Source organism: Pseudorca crassidens, chromosome 15 (assembly GCF_039906515.1).
Source record: "Pseudorca crassidens isolate mPseCra1 chromosome 15, mPseCra1.hap1, whole genome shotgun sequence".
NCBI lineage: Eukaryota > Metazoa > Chordata > Mammalia > Artiodactyla > Delphinidae > Pseudorca > Pseudorca crassidens.
This window is the reverse complement of record NC_090310.1, coordinates 59,499,003-59,521,325: the sequence shown is the minus strand read 5'-3', so window position 1 is coordinate 59,521,325 and position 22,323 is coordinate 59,499,003. Positions and strand designations below refer to the sequence as shown.

At 41.2% G+C, this 22,323-nt stretch overlaps 1 protein-coding gene and 1 pseudogene across 3 annotated transcripts in view; one reads left to right on the top strand and one right to left on the bottom strand.

Moving 5' to 3' along the window:
• Positions 1-314: 314 nt before the first annotated feature.
• ATRN (attractin) overlaps positions 315-22,323 on the top strand; it is a 175,929-nt gene continuing 153,920 nt past the window's right edge. For all 3 annotated transcript variants that reach the window (XM_067707613.1, XM_067707611.1, XM_067707612.1), the window contains exon 1: positions 315-886. In XM_067707613.1, coding sequence (XP_067563714.1) covers positions 504-886 — 383 coding nt within the window. In that variant the 5' untranslated portion in view covers positions 315-503. The remainder of the gene's footprint in view (positions 887-22,323) is intronic.
• On the bottom strand, positions 19,154-20,212 carry LOC137207592 (glyceraldehyde-3-phosphate dehydrogenase pseudogene; annotated as a pseudogene).

The window sequence follows — 22,323 nt, the reverse complement described above, 5'->3', positions numbered from 1 at the left end:
GTTGGGGTAGAGCGATGACCGGCGCCGGGGTCTTCGGGACCGCAGCGCTCAACTCTGCTGGCTTGGTTAGCAGAGGGACCGGATCCGAGGCAGCGAACGGGAAAAGGGTGCTTCAGGACCGCTACGCAGGGTCTGCCTCGCCGGGCTAAGGGATAAAACTAGAGCACTAGCGCGCTTCGTTAGAGGTCGGAAAGGCCTCGCCTTATCCCAGGATCCGCGTTAGAGGTCTGCCTCCAGGGCCGCGTGCACCGCCCACGCACGCATGCGCCGACCCCTCGTCCCGCGCAGCTCCGGCCCCGCCCTCAGGATTGACCGCCCGAGCCACCGTCCGCACAGCCCCGCCCCGCACGGCCAGGGGAAGGAGAGCCGGTTGTGCCCTGTGGTGTGCGCGCGCGCGCGTTTGTGTGTGTGTGAGTGTGTTTGTGTGTGTGTGTGTGTGTGTGTGTGTGTGTGTGTGTGTGTATGTATATGTGTTCGTGGGGCACCGTCTCAGCCCCGGGAAGATGGTGGCGGCGGCGGCGGCGACTGAGGCGAGGCTGAGGAGGAGGACGGTGGCGACGCCAGCGCCCGGGAGCAGGAACAGCAGGCGGTGCCGGGACTGGGACGCGACCAGGGCTGGGAGGCCGGGGCTGGGGACCCGGCTGCGCCTCCCACGGCGGCGGCGGCGGCTGCTGCTGTTGCTGCTGCTCCCGCCGCTGCTGCTGCTTCCCTGGGCGGCTGAGGCCGCGGCGGCAGCGACGGCGGTGTCGGGCTCAGCCTCAGCAGAGGCCAAGGAATGCGACCGGCCCTGTGTCAACGGCGGCCGCTGCAATCCTGGCACTGGCCAGTGCGTCTGCCCCGCCGGCTGGGTGGGCGAGCAATGCCAGCACTGCGGGGGCCGCTTCAGGTGAGTGGTGTGGGGGGGTGTCGGAGGGTAGGGCTCAGCCAGAGGCCGAGGCTTAAGGGCCGCTCGAGACGGCCCCAGGCCGGAGGCGGCTGCCCGACAGAAAGTGGGGGGGATAGGGCCGCCCCATGGTGTTTGAGGACCATTTGCTTCCTGGGAGGTCATCGTCTCTGGCCTGGGGTCTTCCTGTAAGAGAAGTTGAAAAGGTTCGAGGCAAGGGTGGGGGCACCCCAAAGGGGTTTGGGCGCGGCGGACTACATGGGACGAAAGCTTAGGATCCCGAAGAGTTTCAAAGCCAGTCTCTGAAACTGGGCCTCTTTTGGAAAAACGAGGTATAAAAGAAAAGGTGAGAGAGCCAGTCTTCCTTAAACAGTTTTTGGAACATCCCCTCGTTCTCTAGAGCCTGATGAGTTCCTGGACTGATTGGAGATGTGGGGTACTCCGAAGAAACAGGGCCCTGGGAGAGCTTCGTTGTCTGGAGATAGAAGGGAAAAGGGTAGGATTGTGAGATATTAGAGATAGAAGAACCATCGGTTATTGGCTAAAGGAAAGTGAAGAAACTAGCCTTTGGAAGCTCACTGGAGGAGGCGGATTGGAACAAGGTCTGTCATGGAGAGGGCATCGAAGGAGGTTCCTGTTTGCCCTGGTTTCTGGAGAATATGGAGTTCTGAGTTGGCCTGGTTCAGGGCAGTACCTCTTGGAGAGATCACTCATTAATTAATTAGTAGTTAACTATTATTTGCTTTAGTTGTGCAAGGATTTCTGGATAATACAAACAAATAGATTAGCCAGACTTTGGCCTAGTCCACAAGGAGTTTGGAATATAGCTAGAGAAAGATTTGTACATAGATAACCATAATCATAAGGGCTACAGAGTCATTCATGCTTTTGGCAGATATTTACTGAATTTTTTTGATGTCAGATAGGGAAGAGTGGGGAAATATGAAGAACAAGACAGGCAGGGTCCCTGCTCTCATAGATCTTACATTCTAGTGGGGAGACAGACAAGAAGTAAATAAATAAGTGAAAGAAAAGAACAAATAATTTTAGGTAATGGTAAGTGCTGTCAAGAAGGTAAGTCAGGATGGCCTGATAGACAATTATAACCAGTTGGTAACTTTAGGAGAAGGCACTCATTTGAAGTGACATTTGATCTGAGACCTGAATGAGGTAAGGGAGAACCTGTGGGAATTCAGGGGCAGAGAGGGTGTGACTAGCTGAGAGGGTACAAGGGATATTTTGAGGAGGAGGTGACGTTGGATTTGAGTACTTGAGGATAGTAGGATTTGGAAGTGTGGCACTGGGAAAAAAATTTCAGATGGAACAAAGGATGCAAACAAAATTGTGGAGACCAGAAAGTAAAGTATTGCTAGTGCCAGGGTATATAGAAGAGAATTGCGAGAGAGAAGTTTGGAACCGTAGAATTATAGACTCACGTAATGTCAGATCTTCAAGGGAACACGGAGAACGTTGAAGAGCTGAGCTCTTTGTCGTTATGGAGAAAGCAAGTGATTTCAAGACTAGTGTACTGTAGGGCCAGCCTTGTACCTTTACTTAGGGTTCTGGGTAATGTGGTTCTGGTTTATGAACTACATTAATCTACACAAACTTGTTGAGGGCTACTCTGGGTTGGGTTATGAGATTACAGTGGTTAACGAGACAGACACAGTCCTGCTCTTACGGAGCTTACATTCTAGCTTGGGAACAGTAATCAATTTCTTATGATTTTTCTTAAAGCTATGGAAGTGAATAGGAGGGGGCAAACGGAGGACTTGATTTAGTTTGGAAAGGTAAGGTTAGTGTCTGAATAAGTGGCTTTTGAGTTGAGATCTGAAGGGTGAAATGCCACCACCTACATGGGAGGTGGGGTGCTGAGGGTCCAGTACATACAGAGGCTTGGAGATGAGAGGGATCATGGCAGGATGGATAGAAAGCCAGGTGGCTGGAGCAGAGAGAGCAAAGGGGAGCAAGACTGGTGAGATAGGAGCCAGGCCTTGTGGAGCCCTGTTGGTTGGGTTGAGAATTTTGACCTTTAGCCTGTGAGCAGTAGAATAGCATAGTTCATCTTGTTTTCATGACATTACAGGCTTTTAGATTGGCGCCAGAGCAGGAATGGCCTTTGAAGATGGGGCCAGACCATTTTGAATTTGAGGAACTTCCACGATCAAGTGAATGGATGGTTGGGTCAGAGGAGAGTTCTTCAAGTTCTGAAAATCTGGGATGCCTTAGTAGACCGTGGGGGCCCACAGGGTGGGGAGGGATATATATAGCTAGATCAGTCTGTCTAATGTTCAGAGAAGGTGGACTCACTTTAAGCATGAGAGATGGTGGGCAACTAGATTGGAACTGTTGACATGGGTCAGGACAGCAGTAACGAGAACTTGAGATAAGCTGTGGGAATGGAGGCAGGGTTAGGTGCTCGGTGGTATTGTAGAGGTGAATGACAGATCTTTCTTTGAAACTGGCTTGCTCTTGGGAAGAGAGAGGGGGATGGTGAAGGAAAGAAAACTAGATCCTATCTTAGTTGATTGAGAGGACGGTGTTACCATTAACAGACACAGGGACACAGGAGGAGCAGATTTGAGATGTTTAATTTTGCACATACTGAGATTGGAGTGTTTACAGGGTTTCTACCTTGTGGGACAGGTGTAAGTATTGGAGTCATCTACATATAGAGAAAGCAGGTCCAAGTGTTCACGTGGACAGTCCAGAGGATTGGAGAAAAGCTACTTGTTAGGGGGAACATCCAGTCCTGACACTGGTTGTCTCAAATGGCGTCATCCGTGAGTGAAGGGGCACCCCTGGTTGTTGTGGACACTCCACTTGAGCCAGTTCCAGCTGGTGTCAGTGCTCTTTCCTGGGCAAAGAGTTATGACCTTTATTCTGATAATTTCATTATATTTTGTGGGATTCTGGAATTTGCATTTTAAAAAAAGGAAAGTAAGGGACTTCCCTGGTGGTGCAGTGGTAAAGAATCCACCTTCCAATGCAGGGGACGCAGGTTCGATCCCTGGTCAGGGAACTAAGATTCCCCCATGCCACGGGCAACTAAGCCCACACCACAACTACTGAGCTCGCAAACCTCAACTAGAGAGCCCGCATGCCGCAAACTACAGAGCCCACGCGCTCTGGAACCTGCACACCACAACTAGAGAGAGAAAACCCACACACCACAACTAGAGTGAAGCCCGTGTGCCCAACAAAAGATCCCACATGCCTCAGCCAAGATCCTGCATGCTGCAACTAAGACCCGATGCAGCCAAAGATAAATAAATAATAAATCTTAAAAAAAAAGAAGCAATATTTTAAAAAAGTGAAAGTAAGAGGAACTTACATTTCTAGGCTTTAAAAAAAACCTTTCATTAAATTTTTAGTTGTAGGATTTTTTAGGGGAAGAGTGAAATGTTGGTTTTTATTATGTGTTGGTATGGGTCTTGATTTAACTTACAAACCTCTTTGTTATTAAACTTCGAGACATTAGAATGAATACCTTTCTGGTTTGGGTCAGCATTAGGTTGGTGTGATTTTTAAGCCTTTTAGTTCCATAAATCCTGTGTTACAATTGCTGTTATAAGGTCCTTTTTATTAATTGAAAGGAATGTAGGATAATAAGAGGGTTAGATTTCACTAAAGTTATCATACTGAGTCCATACTACGTGCCACGGACTGGATCAGGCATTTTCATGTATATTGTGCCATTTAATCTTCAGGACAACTCTGAGGGTGTTGTTTACAATTTGGATTATTGTGTGGTTATAGTTAGAAAATCACTTAATTTTTTTTCCAAATATAAGATACTATAGAAATGATTAATTACAGAGGATAAAGTTAATGGTGTCAATTTAATAAAAATAACTATGAAATCTTTGGTGGATGATTTCTAAAGCAATGCCAATTCCATTCATTTTTATGTGATTCAGTAATCATGTTTTTCTACTTGTGATATCACCATCGAAACTTTTGTTTGGAGGATAAATATATCACATTAAGTTAGAAAATAAAGATGTTAAGCTCATTTATGAAATTAATACGCATTTAATTCTTTTAAGTTCTGTATACAACTTCTGGGAGGTTAGAATACAATAACCTGCTGAATTAGAGCCTTATAGTTGCCCATGATATTAATACTGTCTATAGAAGAAAAAGAAAGGCATTTATTCAGCATCTGTTTTGTGCACAGCACATTGCAGTAATAGTAGTAGTAATAGTTGCAGCAGTAGCTGCTTCCATTTTTCTAGCATTTCTCCATTTTTTCCAGGTGTTGTGTCAAGGGCCTTTTAGAAATTATTCTTTTTAATCCTTAGAGTGAAGTTATTCCCATTTCACAGTTGGGTAAACTGAAGCTTGGAGATACAGAGTAACTTGCCCAAGGTTACACAACTTGTGAAAAATTGAGATCTGAACTCAGGCCTTGTCTAATTCCCAAACATATGCTTTCCTTTATACCATTTGGCCTCTCATTTTTTCTGAGTCGAGTCATCCTTTATGGACATTATTTGGAAGGGCTGACATAATCCCAACACTCTGAGAAACAAAGGAGGGAAAATAGGTTTGTTACAATAGGAAAGCTAGCATAAAAAACAAAAATCTTAATTTACTTGAATCTGTCTGGCTACTGGCCTGAGGACATAAATATGTTTTTCTAACTAGTGAAGTGAAAATTCTGGAAAATAAAATTTGATATAAGAAGGTAAAATAAATACTTATTTTGCTTACAGTAATTACTAAGAAGTATTAACCTGAAGCCCTAAATTTATGTTCATGAATCAAATTTAGACTTGTCTGTTTTTCCCAGTAGAATATAAGCTCCATGAGGCAGGAATTTTTATCTGTTTTGCTCACTGTTATATTCCCAGAGCCTAGAGCAGTGGCTGAGACATAGTGCTCAATAACTGTCGTTGAATGAAGGAATGAAGTTCTGCTATATATTCTTTATGACTTAAAAAAAAGTCATCTGTACCTATATGACTGCCGTGTTTGTCTTTTGTCCTTTTATTTCTCCTGAATTTCATTGTCTTGTCTTCCACTGTTTGCTGGGCATCTTTATTGGGATGTTGTGCTGTCCACCTCATACTAAGCCACATCGAAGACCAAACTTCTTATCCTCATTGAAAAAAATAGTGTTTTCCTTTGTACTTCCTTATTTCAGTAGCAAATTCTACTTTAGATAACCAAAGGTCAAAACTTAGGAGTAATCTTTTGCTCCTTCTGTTTGTTCTCCCTTCTCTAAAGTCTTAGAAATGTGTTCCTTTCCATTTTTCCTGCTGCCATCCTAGTGCACCTGGCCCTTCACCTTATTGCTGACCTGCCTCTGTTGCACCCTGGCTGGTTTCTTGCACCTCCAGAATACATTCTACCCTGTGTCATATAATCCCCTGAGAACATGTATCACTGTCTTGCTCAGAAACCTTCCTAACATACAGAGGGACCTAGGGCCAGATCATTAAACTCCATACCAAGGAGTTTGGGCCTTATCCTCTTGTTTTGTTTTTGTATTTTATTATTTTATTTATTTTGGCCGTGCTGCACAGCTTGCAGGATCTTAATTCCCTGACCAGGGTTTGAACCCGTGCCCTGAAAGCACAGAGTCCTAACCACTGGACCACCAGGGAATTCCCTGTTTTGTTTTTTGATTGAAATACAATTTATGTACAATATTATGTTAGTTTCAGGTGTACTACATAGTGATCTGACATTTGCGTACATTATGAAATGATCACCATGATAAGTTTAATAACTATCTGTTCCCATACAAAATTACTGTAGTATTATTGACCATATTCCTTATGCTGTATATTACATCCCTGTGGCTTATTTATTTTATAATTGGCTGTTTGTAACTCTTAATCCCCTTCACCTATTTTACCCCTACCTGGGCCTTATCCTCTTGGAATTGATAACATGGTCTAAATTACTGACTTTTTAATACCGAATCTCCCAATGTTCCAATCATGTTGGGCACATGATCCAAACCCTGTTACCGCGGGCAGTAGTTTTAACTTGTTTCTTTGATACTGCATAACTGGGATTGCCAATTTTCAGCTCAGGATCAGGCTGTTCTCACTGCCCTGTACTTTAGCTCTTTTTATCTAGTTTCACATTCAGAGGCTCATTAATTGTCACTCTATTTGTAAATTGTATTGGATACAATTTCTATCAAAGTTCTTTTAGTGACAGATGCCCAACTCAGACAAGCTTAAGAGAAAAAAATGGGAGAGATTTATTGGTTTATGTGACAGAAAAGTCCAGGGGATATTGTTGCCTTCATATGTGGGTAGATCCAGGTGACCAGTTGGTCTCTCTCCTCTCTTTACTGGCCTCACTTTCAGGCAGGCTCTCTTCATGTGATGTCTCCAGGAGCTAAATCACACTGGAAAAGAGTAACTTTTCCTTAGGAGCGTGTAACAGATAAGGAAGAGTGAGAGTCTCGCTGGTTGGTCCCTTGTCCTTTACTGAAGCAGTCACTGTGGCTAGTGTCCTGGGAATGTTCTGACTGATTAGACCTGAGTTGAGTACCTCTCTGGAGCTGGGGGATGAGGGTCCAACTTCATAGATGGAAGGACTGAGAAAGGGGAAGGAAAACGGAAAACACGCTGTCACCAGAAAGTGGGGCCAGTACCGGGCGGGTGAGGACAGTGACATCGCTGCCTATTCTTAGAACCTGCTGTTTGGTGAATACTCAGTAAGTGTTGATGATGAAAATTGGGAATGGTCTGGAAAATATCGTATCATGCTGGTCCCCCAGTTTATCAGAAATTCACTCCATGAGGGACCCACTATGTGGAATGTTGAGGTTACTGCAGTGAAGACTGTTCTGTGTTGAGAGCCAAGTCATTGAATGGCAGTTATTCATCCCTTGATATGTGACAGGGAAAAAAGAGAGGATTATGGGAAGAATCAACAAAATATGTGCTTATGTTGTGTGAATTTATGTTATTTTGGGTGGAAACTTTATATAAAATACATAACAGATCTTTCAAGCTTTTGGCTGATTACTGGAAGAGTTTGCTTAGATGAAAAGGTAAAAATATGTTTATTGAGTAAAAAGAAAAATTTAGCATGAATGTCTTAATATAATTGCCTAATATGTTTGAAAGCAGGTATCTGACATTTAAACTTTACCTCTGTGAAAGGTTCCCAAGATAGGCAAATGCATTTTATTTACTACAGTATAGAAGACAGATAAATATATAGGAAAAAAGCAGAGTATGTTTATGATCAAAACAGTTTTTACTAATTGTGATTAACTTATTTAATAAATTTGTAGGTTATCTTTATCTTGAGAATTAAATATAGAAGTAGGTACCTGTTAGCGTGGTTGAACAGAAATCATATTGGTTTTTCTCTTTAAATACAATCTTGTTCCTAAAACTGAAATGAAACTGTGGTTGTACTTTCCCTAATGATTGTATCTAGAAATTCATCAGCCACTAACCTATTATGAAACTTATTTCTCATTTATACTCTTTACTATTTTCTGTGATTTCCCAAATGCATGATGGCAAAACTGCCTCTTATTCATATGTTATATACTAATCTAATCCTTCGTTTTGTTGCTTTCTTCCTTCCATTTTTCCTTTTCTCCCTATACTTTCAAACTGGCCCTTTATTGTTAGCCTGACTTTTTCTAATTTTTCCTCCTTAGGGTGAATTTCTTTTATTTACCTTGCTTTTTTTCTTTCTCCTCCTTTTATTGATGTCATATCCCTTTAACTGCTTTTCTTTTAACACCTGAGACCGTGGTTTGATTTCATCCTTTCAGATTTTAATTCTTTAAGTTTTCTGTTTTTTCAAGTACATTTTTTTTTTCCATTTTTTTTTTCATTTTTTTTTTTCAAGTACATTTTGAGTGAAGCTTAATTCAGGCTATTTATTAACGTGTTTACTTATCTAGAATTCTCTTTCACTTATAGAAGTCAATTTTAGTTATGGCTGAATTGCCTCTTTATTGTTTTAGAATTTGACATTAACGGTGTACAGTTATTAAGTTGAATGAATTTTCCAATTAATTCCTCTTGGTACTTTTTACATTCTAATTAAGGATTTTCTAATTTGTTTATTAATAAGCCTATAAGCATTAGAGGCTGAAATTGTGTCAGGTGCTGTTAAGGGACACAAAAGTAACCTCTTGACCAGTGTTTCCTATATTTTTTGATTCACAAATCCTTTCACAAAAATGTATAATCTTGTGGACTACCTTAATTACACATTAAAAAATGTATCCTATTTTTGATAAGGTGATTTTAAATAGTAAAAAGTAACTTCCTATTAAACATTATAACATACATTTTGAATACAGTTTGTAATGATATTCATAATATAAAAAGAAAAATTTCTTTTCCCTCTTTAACATGTATTTTAAATTAATTGAGTAAGGAGAAGCATTATTTATACACAAATAAAAAGTGACATTTAGTTTGGGGATCGAATATATATTAAAATAGAGATTGTATTTGGCTCTGCTTTATACTATAGAAATAGACAACTTTCCTGTCCTCATGTTTGTTATTCATGCATTTGTGCTTTAAAAATTATTTCTTAGAATTTTTTTGTGTTTTGTTTCTAAATGATAAAAAGATAGTGGTTTTCAGCTGTATGTAAGCATTCCTTTGCAAATAGCATACTTCCTGTGTGGATGGTTTTTCAAAATTGAATGAAAAGGCCAAACTGGCTGTAATTGTCACTTAATTTTCCCCTTTCACATTGGTTTTTGAAATACTGGAGACATCTTGCAAAGTTATACAAGGATTTTTCTTTTTTCTCCCATATCTCTTCCCTCTTGCGTCTCCCTCCCTCCCACCCTCCCTATCCCACCCCTCTGGGTGCTCACAAAGCACCGAGCTGATCTCCCTGTGCTATGCAGCTGCTTCCCACTAGCTATCTATTTTACGTTTGGTAGTGTATATATGCCCATGCCACTCTCTCACTTTGTCACAGCTTACCCTTCCAAGCCCTCCCCATATCCTCAAGTCCATCCCTAGTAGGTCTGTGTCTTTATTTCTGTCTTACCCCTAGGTTCTTCATGACATTTCTTTTTCTTAGATTCCATATATATGTGTTAGCATACGGTATTTGTCTTTCTCTTTCTGACTTACTTCACTCTGTATGACAGACTCTAGGTCCATCCACCTCACTACAAATAACTCAATTTCGTTTCTTTTTATGGCTGAGTAATATTCCATTGTATATATGTGCCACATCTTCTTTATCCATTCATCCGATGATGGACACTTAGGTTGTTTCCATCTCCTGGATTTGTAAATAGAGCTGCAATGAACATTTTGGTACATGACTCTTTTTGAATTATGGTTTTCTCAGGGTATATGCCAAGTAGTGGGATTGCTGGGTCATATGGTAGTTCTATTTGTAGTTTTTTAAGGAACCTCCATACTGTCCTCCATAGTGCTGTACCAATTCACATTCCCACCAGCAGTGCAAGAGTGTTCCCTTTTCTCCACACCCTCTCCAGAATTTATTGTTTCTAGATTTTTTGATCATGGCCATTCTGACCGGTGAGAGATGAGATCTCATTGTAGTTTTGATTTGCATTTCTCTAATGATTAATGATGTTGAGGATTCTTTCATGTGTTTGTTGGCAGTCTGTATATCTTCTTTGGAGAACTGTCTATTTAGGTCTTCTGCCCATTTTTGGATTGGGCTGTTTGTTTTTTTGTTGTTGAGCTGCATGAGCTGCTTGTAAATTTTGGAGATTAATCCTTTGTCAGTTGATTCATTTGCAAATATTTTCTTCCATTCTGAGGGTTGTCTTTTGGTCTTGTTGATGGTTTCCTTTGCTGTGCAAAAGCTTTGAAGTTTCATTAGGTCCCATTTGTTTATTTTTTGTTTTTATTTCCATTTCTCTAGGAAGTGGGTCAAAAAGGATCTTGCTGTGATTTATGTCATAGAGTGTTCTGCCTATATTTTCCTCTAAGAGTTTGATAGTTTCTGGCCTTACATTTAGGTCTTTAATCCATTTTGAGCTTATTTTTATGTACGGTGTTAGGGAGTGTTCTAATCTCATACTTTTACATGTACCTGTCCAGTTTTCCCAGCACCACTTATTGAAGAGGCTATCCTTTCTCCACTGTACATTCCTGCCTCCTTTATCAAAGGTAAGGTGACCATATGTGCGTGGGTTTATCTCTGGGCTTTCTATCCTGTTCCATTGATCTATATTTCTGTTCTTGTGCCAGTACCATACTGTCTTGATTACTGTAGCTTTGTAGTGTAGTCTGAAGTCAGGGAGCCTGATTCCTCCAGCTCCGTTTTTCGTTCTCAAGATTGCTTTGGCTATTCGGGGTCTTTTGTGTTTCCATACAAATTGTGAAATTTTTTGTTCTAGTTTTGTGAAAAATGCCACTGGTAGTTTGATAGGGATTGCATTGAATCTGTAGATTGCTTTGGGTAGTATAGTAATTTTCACAATGTTGATTCTTCCAATCCAAGAACATGGTATATCTCTTCATCTATTTGTATCATCTTTAATTTCTTTCATCAGTGTCTTATAATTTTCTGCATACAGGTCTTTTGTCTCCTTAGGTAGGTTTATTCCTAGATATTTTATTCTTTTTGTTGCAGTGGTAAATGGGAGTGTTTTCTTGATTTCACTTTCAGATTTTTCATCATTAGTGTATAGGAGTGTCAGATATTTCTGTGCATTAATTTTGTATCCTGCTACTTTACCACATTCATTGATTAGCCCTAGTAGTTTTCTGGTGGCATCTTTAGGATTCTCTATGTATAGTATCATGTCATCTGCAAACAGTGACAGGTTTACTTCTTCTTTTCCAATTTGATTCCTTTTATTTCCTTTTCTTCTCTGATTGATATGGCTAAAACTTCCAAAACTATGTTGAATAAGAGTGGTGAGAGTGGGCAACCTTGTCTTGTTCCTGATCTTAGTGGAAATGCTTTCAGTTTTTCCACCATTGAGGATGATGCTGGCTGTGGGTTTGTCATATATGGATTTTATTATGTTGAGGAAAGTTCCCTCTATGCCTACTTTCTGCAGGGTTTTTATCATAAATCGGTGTTGAATTTTGTCGAAAGCTTTCTCTGCATCTATTGAGATGACCATATGGTTTTTCTCCTTCAGTTTGTTAATATGGTGTATCATGTTGATTGATTTGCATATATTGAAGAATGCTTGCATTCCTGGAATAAACCCCACTTGATCATGGTGTATGATCCTTTTAATGTGCTGTTGGATTCTGTTTGCTAGTATTTTGTTGAGGATTTTTGCATCTATGTTCATCAGTGATATTGGCCTGTAGTTTTCTTTCTTTGTGACTTCCTTGTCTGGTTTTGGTATCAAGGTGATGGTGGCCTCGTAGAATGAGTTTGGGAGTGCTCCTCCCTCTGCTATATTTTGGAAGAGTTTGAGAAGGATAGGTGTTAGCTCTTCTCTAAATGTTTGATAGAATTCGCCTGTGAAGGCATCTGGTCCTGGGCTTTTGTTTGTTGGAGGATTTTTTTTTTTTTTTTTTTGCAGTACGCGGGCCTCGCGCTGCTGTGGCCTTTCCCGTTGCGGAGCACAGGCTCCAGACGCGCAGGCTCAGTGGCCATAGCTTCACGGGCCCAGCTGCAACACGGCATGTGGGATCTTCCAGGAACAGGGCATGAACCCGTGTCCCCTGCATCGGCAGGCGGACTCTCAACTACTGCGCCACCAGGGAAGCCCTGTTGGAAGATTTTTAATCACAGTTTCAATTTCAGTGCTTGTGATTGGTCTGTTCATATTTTCTATTTCTTACTGATTCAGTCTTGTCAGGTTGTGCATTTCTAAGAATTTGTTCATTTCTTCCAGGTTGTCCATTTTATTGGCATAGTGTTGCTTGTGGTAATCTCTCATGATCTTTTGTATTTCTGCAGTGTCAGTTGTTACTTCTCCTTCTTCATTTCTAATTTTATTGATTTGAGTCTTCTCCCTTTTTTTCTTGATGAGTCTGGCTAATGGTTTATCAATTTTGTTTATGTTCTCAAAGAACCAGCTTTTAGTTTTATTGATCTTTGCTATCATTTCCTTCATTTCTTTTTCATTTATTTCTGATCTGATCTTTATGATTTCTTTCCTTCTGCTAACTTTGGGGTTTTTTTGTTCTTCTTTCTCTAATTGCTTTAGGTGCAAGGTTAGGTTGTTTATTCGAGATGTTTCCTGTTTCTTAAGGTAGGGTTGTATTGTTACAAACTTCCTTCTTAGAACTGCTTTTGCTGCATCCCATAGGTTTTGGGTTGTCATGTCTCCAGTCATTTGTTTCTAGGTATTTTTTTATTTCCTCTTTGATTTCTTCAGTGATCACTTCTTTATTAAGTAGTGTATTGTTTACCCTCCATGTGTTTGTATTTTTTACAGATCTTTTCCTGTAATTGATATCTAGTCTCATAGCGTTGTAGTCGGAAAAGATACTTGATACAATTTCAATTTTCTTAAATTTACCAAGGCTTGATTTGTGACCCCAAGATATGATCTATCCTGGAGAATGTTCCATGAGCACTTGAGAAAAATGTGTATTCTGTTTTTGGAATGTCCTATAAATATCAATTAAGTCCATCTCCTTTAATGAATCATTTAAAGCTTGTGTTTCCTTATTTATTTTCATTTTGGATGATCTGTCCATTGGTGAAAGTGGGGTGTTAAAATCCCCTACTATGAATGTATTACTGTCGATTTCCCCTTTTATGGCTGTTATTATTTGCCTTATGTATTGAGGTGCTCCTATGTTGGGTGCATAAATATTTACAATTGTTATATCTTCTTCTTGGATTGACCCCTTGATCGTTATGTAGTGTCCTTCTATGTCTCTTGTAATAGTCTTTATTTTAAAGTCGATTTTGTCTGATATGAGAATTGCTACTCCAGCTTTCTTTTGGTTTCCATTTGGATGGAATACCTTTTTCCATCCCCTCACTTTCAGTCTGTATGTGTCTCTAGGTCTGAAGTGGGTCTCTTGTAGACAGCATATATATGGGTCTTGTTTTTGTATCCATTTAGCCAGTCTGTGTCTTTTGGTGGGAGCATTTAATCCATTTACATGTAAGGTAATTATTGATATGTATGTTCCTATTCCCATTTTCTTAATTGTTTTGGGTTTGTTATTGTAGGTCTTTTCCTTCTCTTGTGTTTCTTGCCTAGAGAAGATCCTTTAGCATTTGTTGTAAAGCTGGTTTGGTGGTGCTGAACTGTCTCAGCTTTTGCTTGTCTGTAAAGGTTTTAATTTCTCCATCAAATCTGAATGAGATCCTTGATGGGTAGAGTAATCTTGGTTGTAGGTTTTTCTCCTTCATCACTTTAAATATGTCCTGCCAGTCCCTTCTGGCTTGCAGAGTGTCTGCTGAAAGATCAGCTGTAAACCTTATGGGGATCCCCTTGTGTGTTATTTGTTGTTTTTCCCTTGCTGCTTTTAATATGTTTTCTTTGTATTTAATTTTTGACAGTTTGATTAATATGTGCCTTGGCGTGTTTCTCCTTGGATTTATCCTGTATGGGACTCTGTGCTTCCTGGACTTGATTAACTATTTCCTTTCCCATATTAGGGAAGTTTTCAACTATAATCTCTTCAAATATTTTCTCGGTCCCTTTCTTTTTCTCTTCTTCTGGAACCCCTATAATTTGAATGTTGGTGCACTTAATGTTGTCTCAGAGGTCTGTGAGACTGTCCTCAGTTCTTTTCATTCTTTTTTCTTTATTCTGCTCTGCAGTAGTTATTTCCACTATTTTATCTTCTAGGTCACTTATCCGTTCTTCTGCCTCAGTTATTCTGCTATTGATCCCTTCTAGAGTATTTTTAATTTCATTTATTGTGTTGTTCATCATTGCTTGTTTCATCTTTAGTTCTTCTAGGTCCTTGTTAAATGTTTCTTGAATTTTCTCTATTCTATTTCCAAGATTTTGGATCATCTTTACTATCATTATTCTGAATTACTTTTCAGGTAGACTGCGTATTTCCTCTTCATTTGTTACGTCTGGTGGGTTTTTATCTTGCTCCTTCATCTGCTGTGTGTTTTTTTGCCTTCTCATTTTGCTTATCTTACTGTGTTTGGGGTCTCCTTTTTGCAGGTTGCAGGTTTGTAGTTTCCGTTGTTTTTGGTGTCTGTTCCCAGTGGCTAAAGTTGGTTCAGTGGGTTGTGTAGGCTTCCTGGTGGAGGTGACTAGTGCCTGTGTTCTGGTGGATGAGGCTGGATGTTGTCTTTCTGGTGGGCAGGTCCACATCTGGTGGTGTGTTTTGGGGTGTCTGTGGACTTATTATGATTTTAGGCAGCCTCTCTGCTAATGGGTGGGCTTGTGTTCCTGTCTTGCTAGTTGTTTGGCATAGGGTGTCCAGCACTGTAGCTTGCTGGTTGTTGAGTGAAGCTGGGTGTTGGTGTTGATATGGAGATCTCTGGTAGATTTTCGCCATTTGATATTATGTGGAACTGGGAAGTCTCTTGTGGATCAGTGTCCTGAAGTTGGCTCTCCCACCTCAGAGGCACAGCACTGACTCCTGGCTGCAGCACCAAGAGCCTTTCATCCACACGGCTCGAAATAAAATGGAGAAAAAGTAGAAAGAAAGAAAGAAAGAAAGAGGACAAAAGAAAATAAAGTAAGATAAAATAAAATAAAGTTATTAAAATAAAAAATAATTATTAAGCAAATTTTTTTTAAAAAGTAAGAAACAAAAAGGACGGATAGAACCCTAGGACAAATGGTGAAAGCAAAGCTATACAGACAAAATCTCACACAGAAGCATACACATACACACTCACAAAAATAGGAAAAGGGGAAAAAATAATAAATCTTGCTTTCAAAATCCACCTCCTCAATTTGGGATGATTCGTTGTCTATTCAGGTATTCCACAGATGCAGGTACGTCAAATTGATTGTGGAGCTTTAATCCGCTGCTTCTGATGTGGCTGGGAGGGATTTCCCCTTCTCTTCTTTGTTCTCACAGCTCCCCGGGCTCAGCTTTGGATTTGGCCCCGCCTCTGCGTGTAGGTCGCTGGAGGGCATCTGTTCTTCGCTGAGACAGGACGGGGTTAAAGGAGCCGCTGATTCAGGGGCTCTTGCTCACTCAGGCCGGGGGGAGGGAGGGGTACGGAGTGCGGGGTGAGCCTGCGGCGGCAGAGTCCAGCATGACGTTGCACCATCCTGAGGCGTGCCGTGCGTTCTCCCGGGGAAGTTGTCCCTGGATCCTGGGACCCTGGCAGTGGCGGCTGCACAGGCTCCCGGGAGGGGTGGTGTGGATAGTGACCTATGTTCGCACACAGACTTCTTGGTGGCGGCAGCAGCAGCCTTAGCGTCTCATGCCCGTCTCTGGATCCGCGCTGTTAGCCGCGGCTCGCGCCTGTCTCTGGAGGTCCTTTAAGCAGCGCTCTTAATCCCCTATCCTTGCACACCAGGAAACAAAGAGGGAGGAAAAAGTCTCTTGCTTCTTCGACAGGTCTAGACTGTTCCCCGGACTCCCTCCAGGCTAGCCGTGGTGCACTAACCCCCTGCAGGCTGTGTTCACGCTGCCAACCCCAGTCCTCTCCCTTTGCTCCGACTGAAGCCCGAGCCTCAGCTCCCAGTCCCCGCCCGCCCCAGCCGGTGAGCAGACAAGCCTCTCGGGCTGGTGAGTGCTGGTCGCACCGATCCTCTGTGCAGGAATCTCTCCACTTTGCCTTCCGCGCCCCTGTTGCTGCGCTCTCCTCCTCGGCTCCAAAGCTTCCCCCCTCTGCCACCCGCAGTCTCCGCCCGCGAAGGGGCTTCCTAGTGTGTGGAAACCTTTCCTCCGTCACAGCTCCTGCCCACTGGTGCAGGTCCCATCCCTATTCTTTTGTCTCTCTTTATTCTTTTTTCTTTTGCCCTACCCAGGTACGTGGGGAGTTTCTTGCCTTTTGGGAGGTCTGAGGTCTTCTGCCAGCGTTCAGTAGGTGTTCTGTAGGAGTTGTTCCACGTGTAGATGTATTTCTGGTGTATCTGTGGGGAGGAAGGTGATCTCCGCGTCTTACCCTTCCGCCATCTTCCTGGATTTCCCCTATACAAGGATTTTAATCAGAAGGTTTAGCAAGATGATCTTGTGGCAAATTTGCAGAATTAGGTTCATTTCGTACCCTTCCCTAAAATGTATTTAAATATCATGTCTTATGCGTCTCTTTTAATAGATACCATTACTGTCTTTTAATTGGAACATCATTTGGACTCCTGGTTGAGAAACACTGACCAACCCTGACCAAGTAACTGGTTGCTTTGGTGCATGTATTTGGTGCTGGTTCAGTCTCTGAGCTAACTTTAACTTCCTTTTAACATGAAATATTTTAAGCTTGTGGAAGAGATACAAAGAATAATAAAATGAACATCTGTGTACTTGCAACCTAGCTCTTCTGAATTCCTTCATATTAATATTACTACATAATTATATAAGTTGTGTAATATAAAACATTACAGATATCACCAAGGTTCCTATATTACTCCTTCCTCATTCTGTTTACCTTAACTCTCCCCAGAGGTAACTAGTGTGGTGAAGTTGATGTTGATTATTTCTCTTGTATGTTTCTATTTCACTACAGATACACACACACACACACACACACACACACACACACATAAATGTCTTATTTCCAAAAACAAGATCATGTTTTCAAACTTTATAAAAAGTAATCATTCTGTAATATGTTTTTTTCCCACTCCTAAACCTATTTTTTTATGCTTTTGAGATGTTTGTGTTGATAAATGTAGTACTAGTTGATTTCATAGCTATATTCATTACAGAATTCCAATTTATTTACCTAGTTTTCTGCTGCTGGGCATTTAGATTTTTCCAGCTTTTGCTGTTATGAACAGTGCTACAATTAACATTTTTACATATCTCTTTGTGTACCTGTGTATGATTTTTCTCTAGGGCTTTGATCTTCAAATTTTGAAGTACCTCCAAAATACTTAAAAATTCTGTTTACTTCCTTGAGTACTTTTAGGTTAACATGCAGTTGACATACACCATTTTTAAAAAAGGTCTTTATGTAGTTGCAAAGAATGTCATTTCTGGTGTATTATAAATAGAGTTACTGAAAAAATCCATTATATTACTTTACAAAATTTATTGGGTACCTGCAAATTTTATAGCAGTTTGTTAACCATTCTCACTCTTTTTTTTTAAAAAACATCTTTATTGGAGTAAAATTGCTTTACAATGGTGTGTTAGTTTCTGCTTTATAACAAAGTGAATCAGTTATACATATACATATGTTCCCATATCTCTTCCCTCTTCCAGCTCCCTCATTCTCACTCTTTTTAAAAATACGCATTTAGGGTCTTCTTCGACAGTCATTTTTTTCAGTGTCCCTTTTTTTTTTTTTTTTTGCCTAACTTCTTATTTCATTCTAATTCCTCTGTACAATTTTCCCCCCCTGGGTTATGAATTCTGTCCACTGATCTAAATGTCAGATAACATAAAACTCACCATTTTAAAGTGTACAGTTACGTGATTTTTAGTGTATTCATAAAGTTGTGCAACCATCATCACTATCTAATTCCAGAATATTTTCATTATGCCAAACAGAAACCCTGTACCTGTTAGCAGTCACTCCCCATTCCTCCTTCCTCCCAGTGCCTGACAACCACAGTCTACTTTCTGCTTATGGATTTTCTGTCCTAGGCATTTGTGGTCATTTGTGACTGACTTCTTTTACTTAGTGTAATGTTTTCAAGATTCATCCATGTTGTATCATATATCAGTACTTCATTCCTTTTTATGGCTGAATAATATTCCATAGTATACATATACCACATCTTATTTTTCCATCCATTAGTTGATGGACATTTGGGTTGCTTCCACCCTTTGCCTATTATGAATAATGCTGCTGTGAACATTCATGTACAAATTTTTGAGTGGACATATGGGTATGTCTCTTGGGTGTTTGCCTAGGAGTGGAATTGATGGGTCCATGGTAACTCAATGTTTACTTTTTGAGGAAGTGCCAAACTTTTTCACAGCAACTGTACCAGTTTACATTCCTACCAGCAGTGTATGAGAGTTGCATTTTCTCCACGTTCTCATCAATACTTATTTTCTGAAGTTTTATTTATTTATTTATTTATTTTTTGGGTACAGTGTACTTTATTGATGGTACATGACAAGGTAGGGCTCCCTAAGCCCCTCCTCCTCCCCTTCCTCAGGGGGTCTGGGATGGAAACCACGTGGAGGTCGGGAGATTCTCAAGTGTGTTGGAGGACGGAGTTGGGGCAAGGACTCCCCAGCAGCAGAGGACCTCTCTCTTCCTCTCGTGCTCCTGCTGAGGCTGGTGGTCCAGGGACTCTTACTCCTTGGAGGCCATGTGGACCATGAGGTCCACCACCTGTTGCTGTAGCCAAATTCATTGTCATACCAGGAAATGAGCTTGACAAAGTGGTCGTTGAGGGCGATGCCAGCCCCAGCATTGAAGGTAGAAGAGTGAGTGTCACTGTTGAAGTCATAGGAGACAACATGGTCCTCAGTGTAGCCCAGGATGCCCTTGAGGGGGCCGTCCACCGCTTGCTTCACCACCTTCTTGATGTCCTCGTATTTGGCAGGTTTCTCCAGGCGGCAGGTCAGATCCACGACGGACACGTTGGGGGTGGGGACGTGGAAAGCCATGCCAGTGAGCTTCCCATTCAGCTCAGGGATGACCTTGCCCACAGCCTTGGCAGCGCCAGTAGAAGCAGGGATGATGTTCTGGGCAGCCCCTCGGCCATCACACCACAGCTTCCCGGAGGGGCCATCCATGGTCTTCTGGGTGGCAGTGATGACATGGACCGTCGTCATGAGTCCCTCCACGATGCCGAAGTGGTCATGGATGACCTTGGCCAGGGGGGCCAAGCAGTTGGTGGTGCAGGAGGCATTGCTGACAATCTTGAGGTGGTTGTCATACTTCTCATGGTTCACGCCCATGACAAACATGGGGGCATCGGCAGAAGGGGCAGAGATGATGACCCTCTTGGCTCCACCCTTCAAGTGAGCCCCGGCCTTCTCCATGGTGGTGAAGACGCCGGTGGACTCCACCACATACTCATCACCAGCATCACCCCATTTGATGTTGGTGGGATCTCACTCCTAGAAGATGGTGATGGCCTTTCCATTGACGACAAGCTTCCCGTTCTCAGCTTTGACTGTGCCATGGAACTTGCCATGGATGGAATCATACTGGAACATGTAGACCATGTAGTGAAGGTCAATGAAGGGGTCATTGATGGCACCAATGTCCACTTTGCCAGAGTTAAAAGCAGCCCTGGTGACCAGGCACCGAATACGGCCAAATCCGTTCGCTCCGACCTTCACCATCTTGTCTCCGGGACGCAGCTGGCACTGCACACAAGACACGGCTGTCTGTCGAACGGGAGGAGCAGAGAGCTTTTCATTCATTTATTTTTTTAAAAAATATTTATTTGGTTGCATTGGTCTTAGTTGCAGCACGCGGGATCTTTGTTGCGGCATGTGGAATGTTTCGTTGCAGAGCGAGGGCTCTTCGTTGCAGTGCGTAGGCGTCTCTCTAGTTGTGGCGTGGGGACTTCTCTCTGGTTGTGGTGCGCAGGCTCGGTAGTTGCGTCACGTGGGCTCTCTAGTTGTGCGCGCGTGCTTAGTTGCCCAATGGCATGTGGGATCTTAGTTCCCCAACCAGGGATCAAACCTGTGTCCCCTGCATTGGAAGGTAGATTCTTAACCACTGGACTACCAGGGAAGTCCCATTCATTTATTGTTATAAAATTATTTATATAAATAAATGAATGAATGGCTATCCTAGTAAGTACAAGCTGGTATCTCATTATGGCTTTGATTTGTATTTCCCTAATGACTATTGGTTTTTAGTATCTTTTCATGTGCCTGTGTGGCCATTTGTATATCTCCTTTGGAAAAATGTCTACTCCAATCGTTTGACCATTTTCAAAATTATTTGTCTTTTTATTGTTGTGTTGTAAGAGTTCTTTATATGTTCTGGATATTAGACCCTTTTCAGATATATGATTTGCAAATAATTTCCTCTTATTTTGTTGGTTGTTCTTCACAAGAACAACCTTGATAATGCTTTTTACATACAAAAGTTTAAAATTTTGATGAAGTCTAATTTTTCTTTTCTTTTTTTTTTTTTGTTCATTTGCTTGTGCTTTAAGTGTCTTTCTTATCTAGGAAACCATTTCCTAATCCAAGGTCATGAAGATTTACACCTGTGTTTTCTTTTTAAGAGTTTTATAGGGTTAGCTTTTACATTTTGGTCTTTGATCCATTTTGAATTAATTTTTGTACATGCTGTGTGAGGTGGTGGTTCCACTTCATTTTGTTGCATGTGGATATCCAGTTGTTCCAGCACCATTTATTGAAGAGACTATTTTTCCCCCATTGAATGGTCCTGGTACCCATGTCAAAAATCAGTTAACTCTAGATGAATGGGTTTATTTCTAGACTCACAGTTATGTTCCATTGACCTATATGTTTGTTGTTATGTCAGTACCAGACCATCCTGATTAGTTTGTAATAAGTAGTTTTGTAGTAAGTTTCAAAATCTTCATATATAGTTTTAAAAAAGTTTTATTTTGAGATAATCGTCGATCCATATACAGTTCTAAGAAATGATAGATTTCTTATATCTGTCACTCGTTTCTCTTAATAGTAACATCTTGCATAACCATAGTACAAGAGCACAACCAGAATATTGGCATTGATACAGTCCATCAACCTTATTCAGATTTCACCAGTTTTACGTGCACTAATTTGTGTGTGTACGTGTATTTCCCCCATAGAAGTTTATTCTAATATAGTTCTATGCTTGAAGATAGTTTGAGTATCCTATCTTTTCTGTAATAAGGATTTGTAAATAAATGATTTTTTTCAGCTTTCTATGACCATGAGACCTCACATGCTGAAGATTTTCTTCTGAATTAACTAATTATTACAGTTACTTGTAGTATATAGCTGAGCAAATGACACAAATCTAATACACGTTTTTTGAAAAAACTTTTAAACATTTTTTATTGGAAAAGCATCTCTTGTTGAGATGGATAGTACTTTTAAAAATCTGTGATGAGGGACTTCCTTGGTGGCACAGTGGTTGAGAATCTGCCTGCCAATGCAGGGACACGGGTTCGAGCCCTGGTCTGTGAGGATCCTACATGCTGCAGAACAACTAAGCCCGTGCACCGCAACTACTGAGCCTGCGCGCCTAGAGCCTGTACTCCACAAGGAGAAGCCACCACAGTGAGAGGCCCGCACACTGCAACGAGGAGTAGCCCCGGCTCGCCGCAACTGGAGAAAGCCCTCACGCAGCAATGAAGACCCAACGCAGCCAAAAAAAAAAAAAAAAAAAAATTCTGTGATGAAATAATTTACTGTTAGAACGAGACAGAGTTTAGTGTAAATATTAATACCTTTTCCCCTTTTGGTAAATGTAAAACTAATAAAACTTGTTAACATAAATAAGTTTTAAAATTATTTTTAAAAATATTTATTTATTTTTTG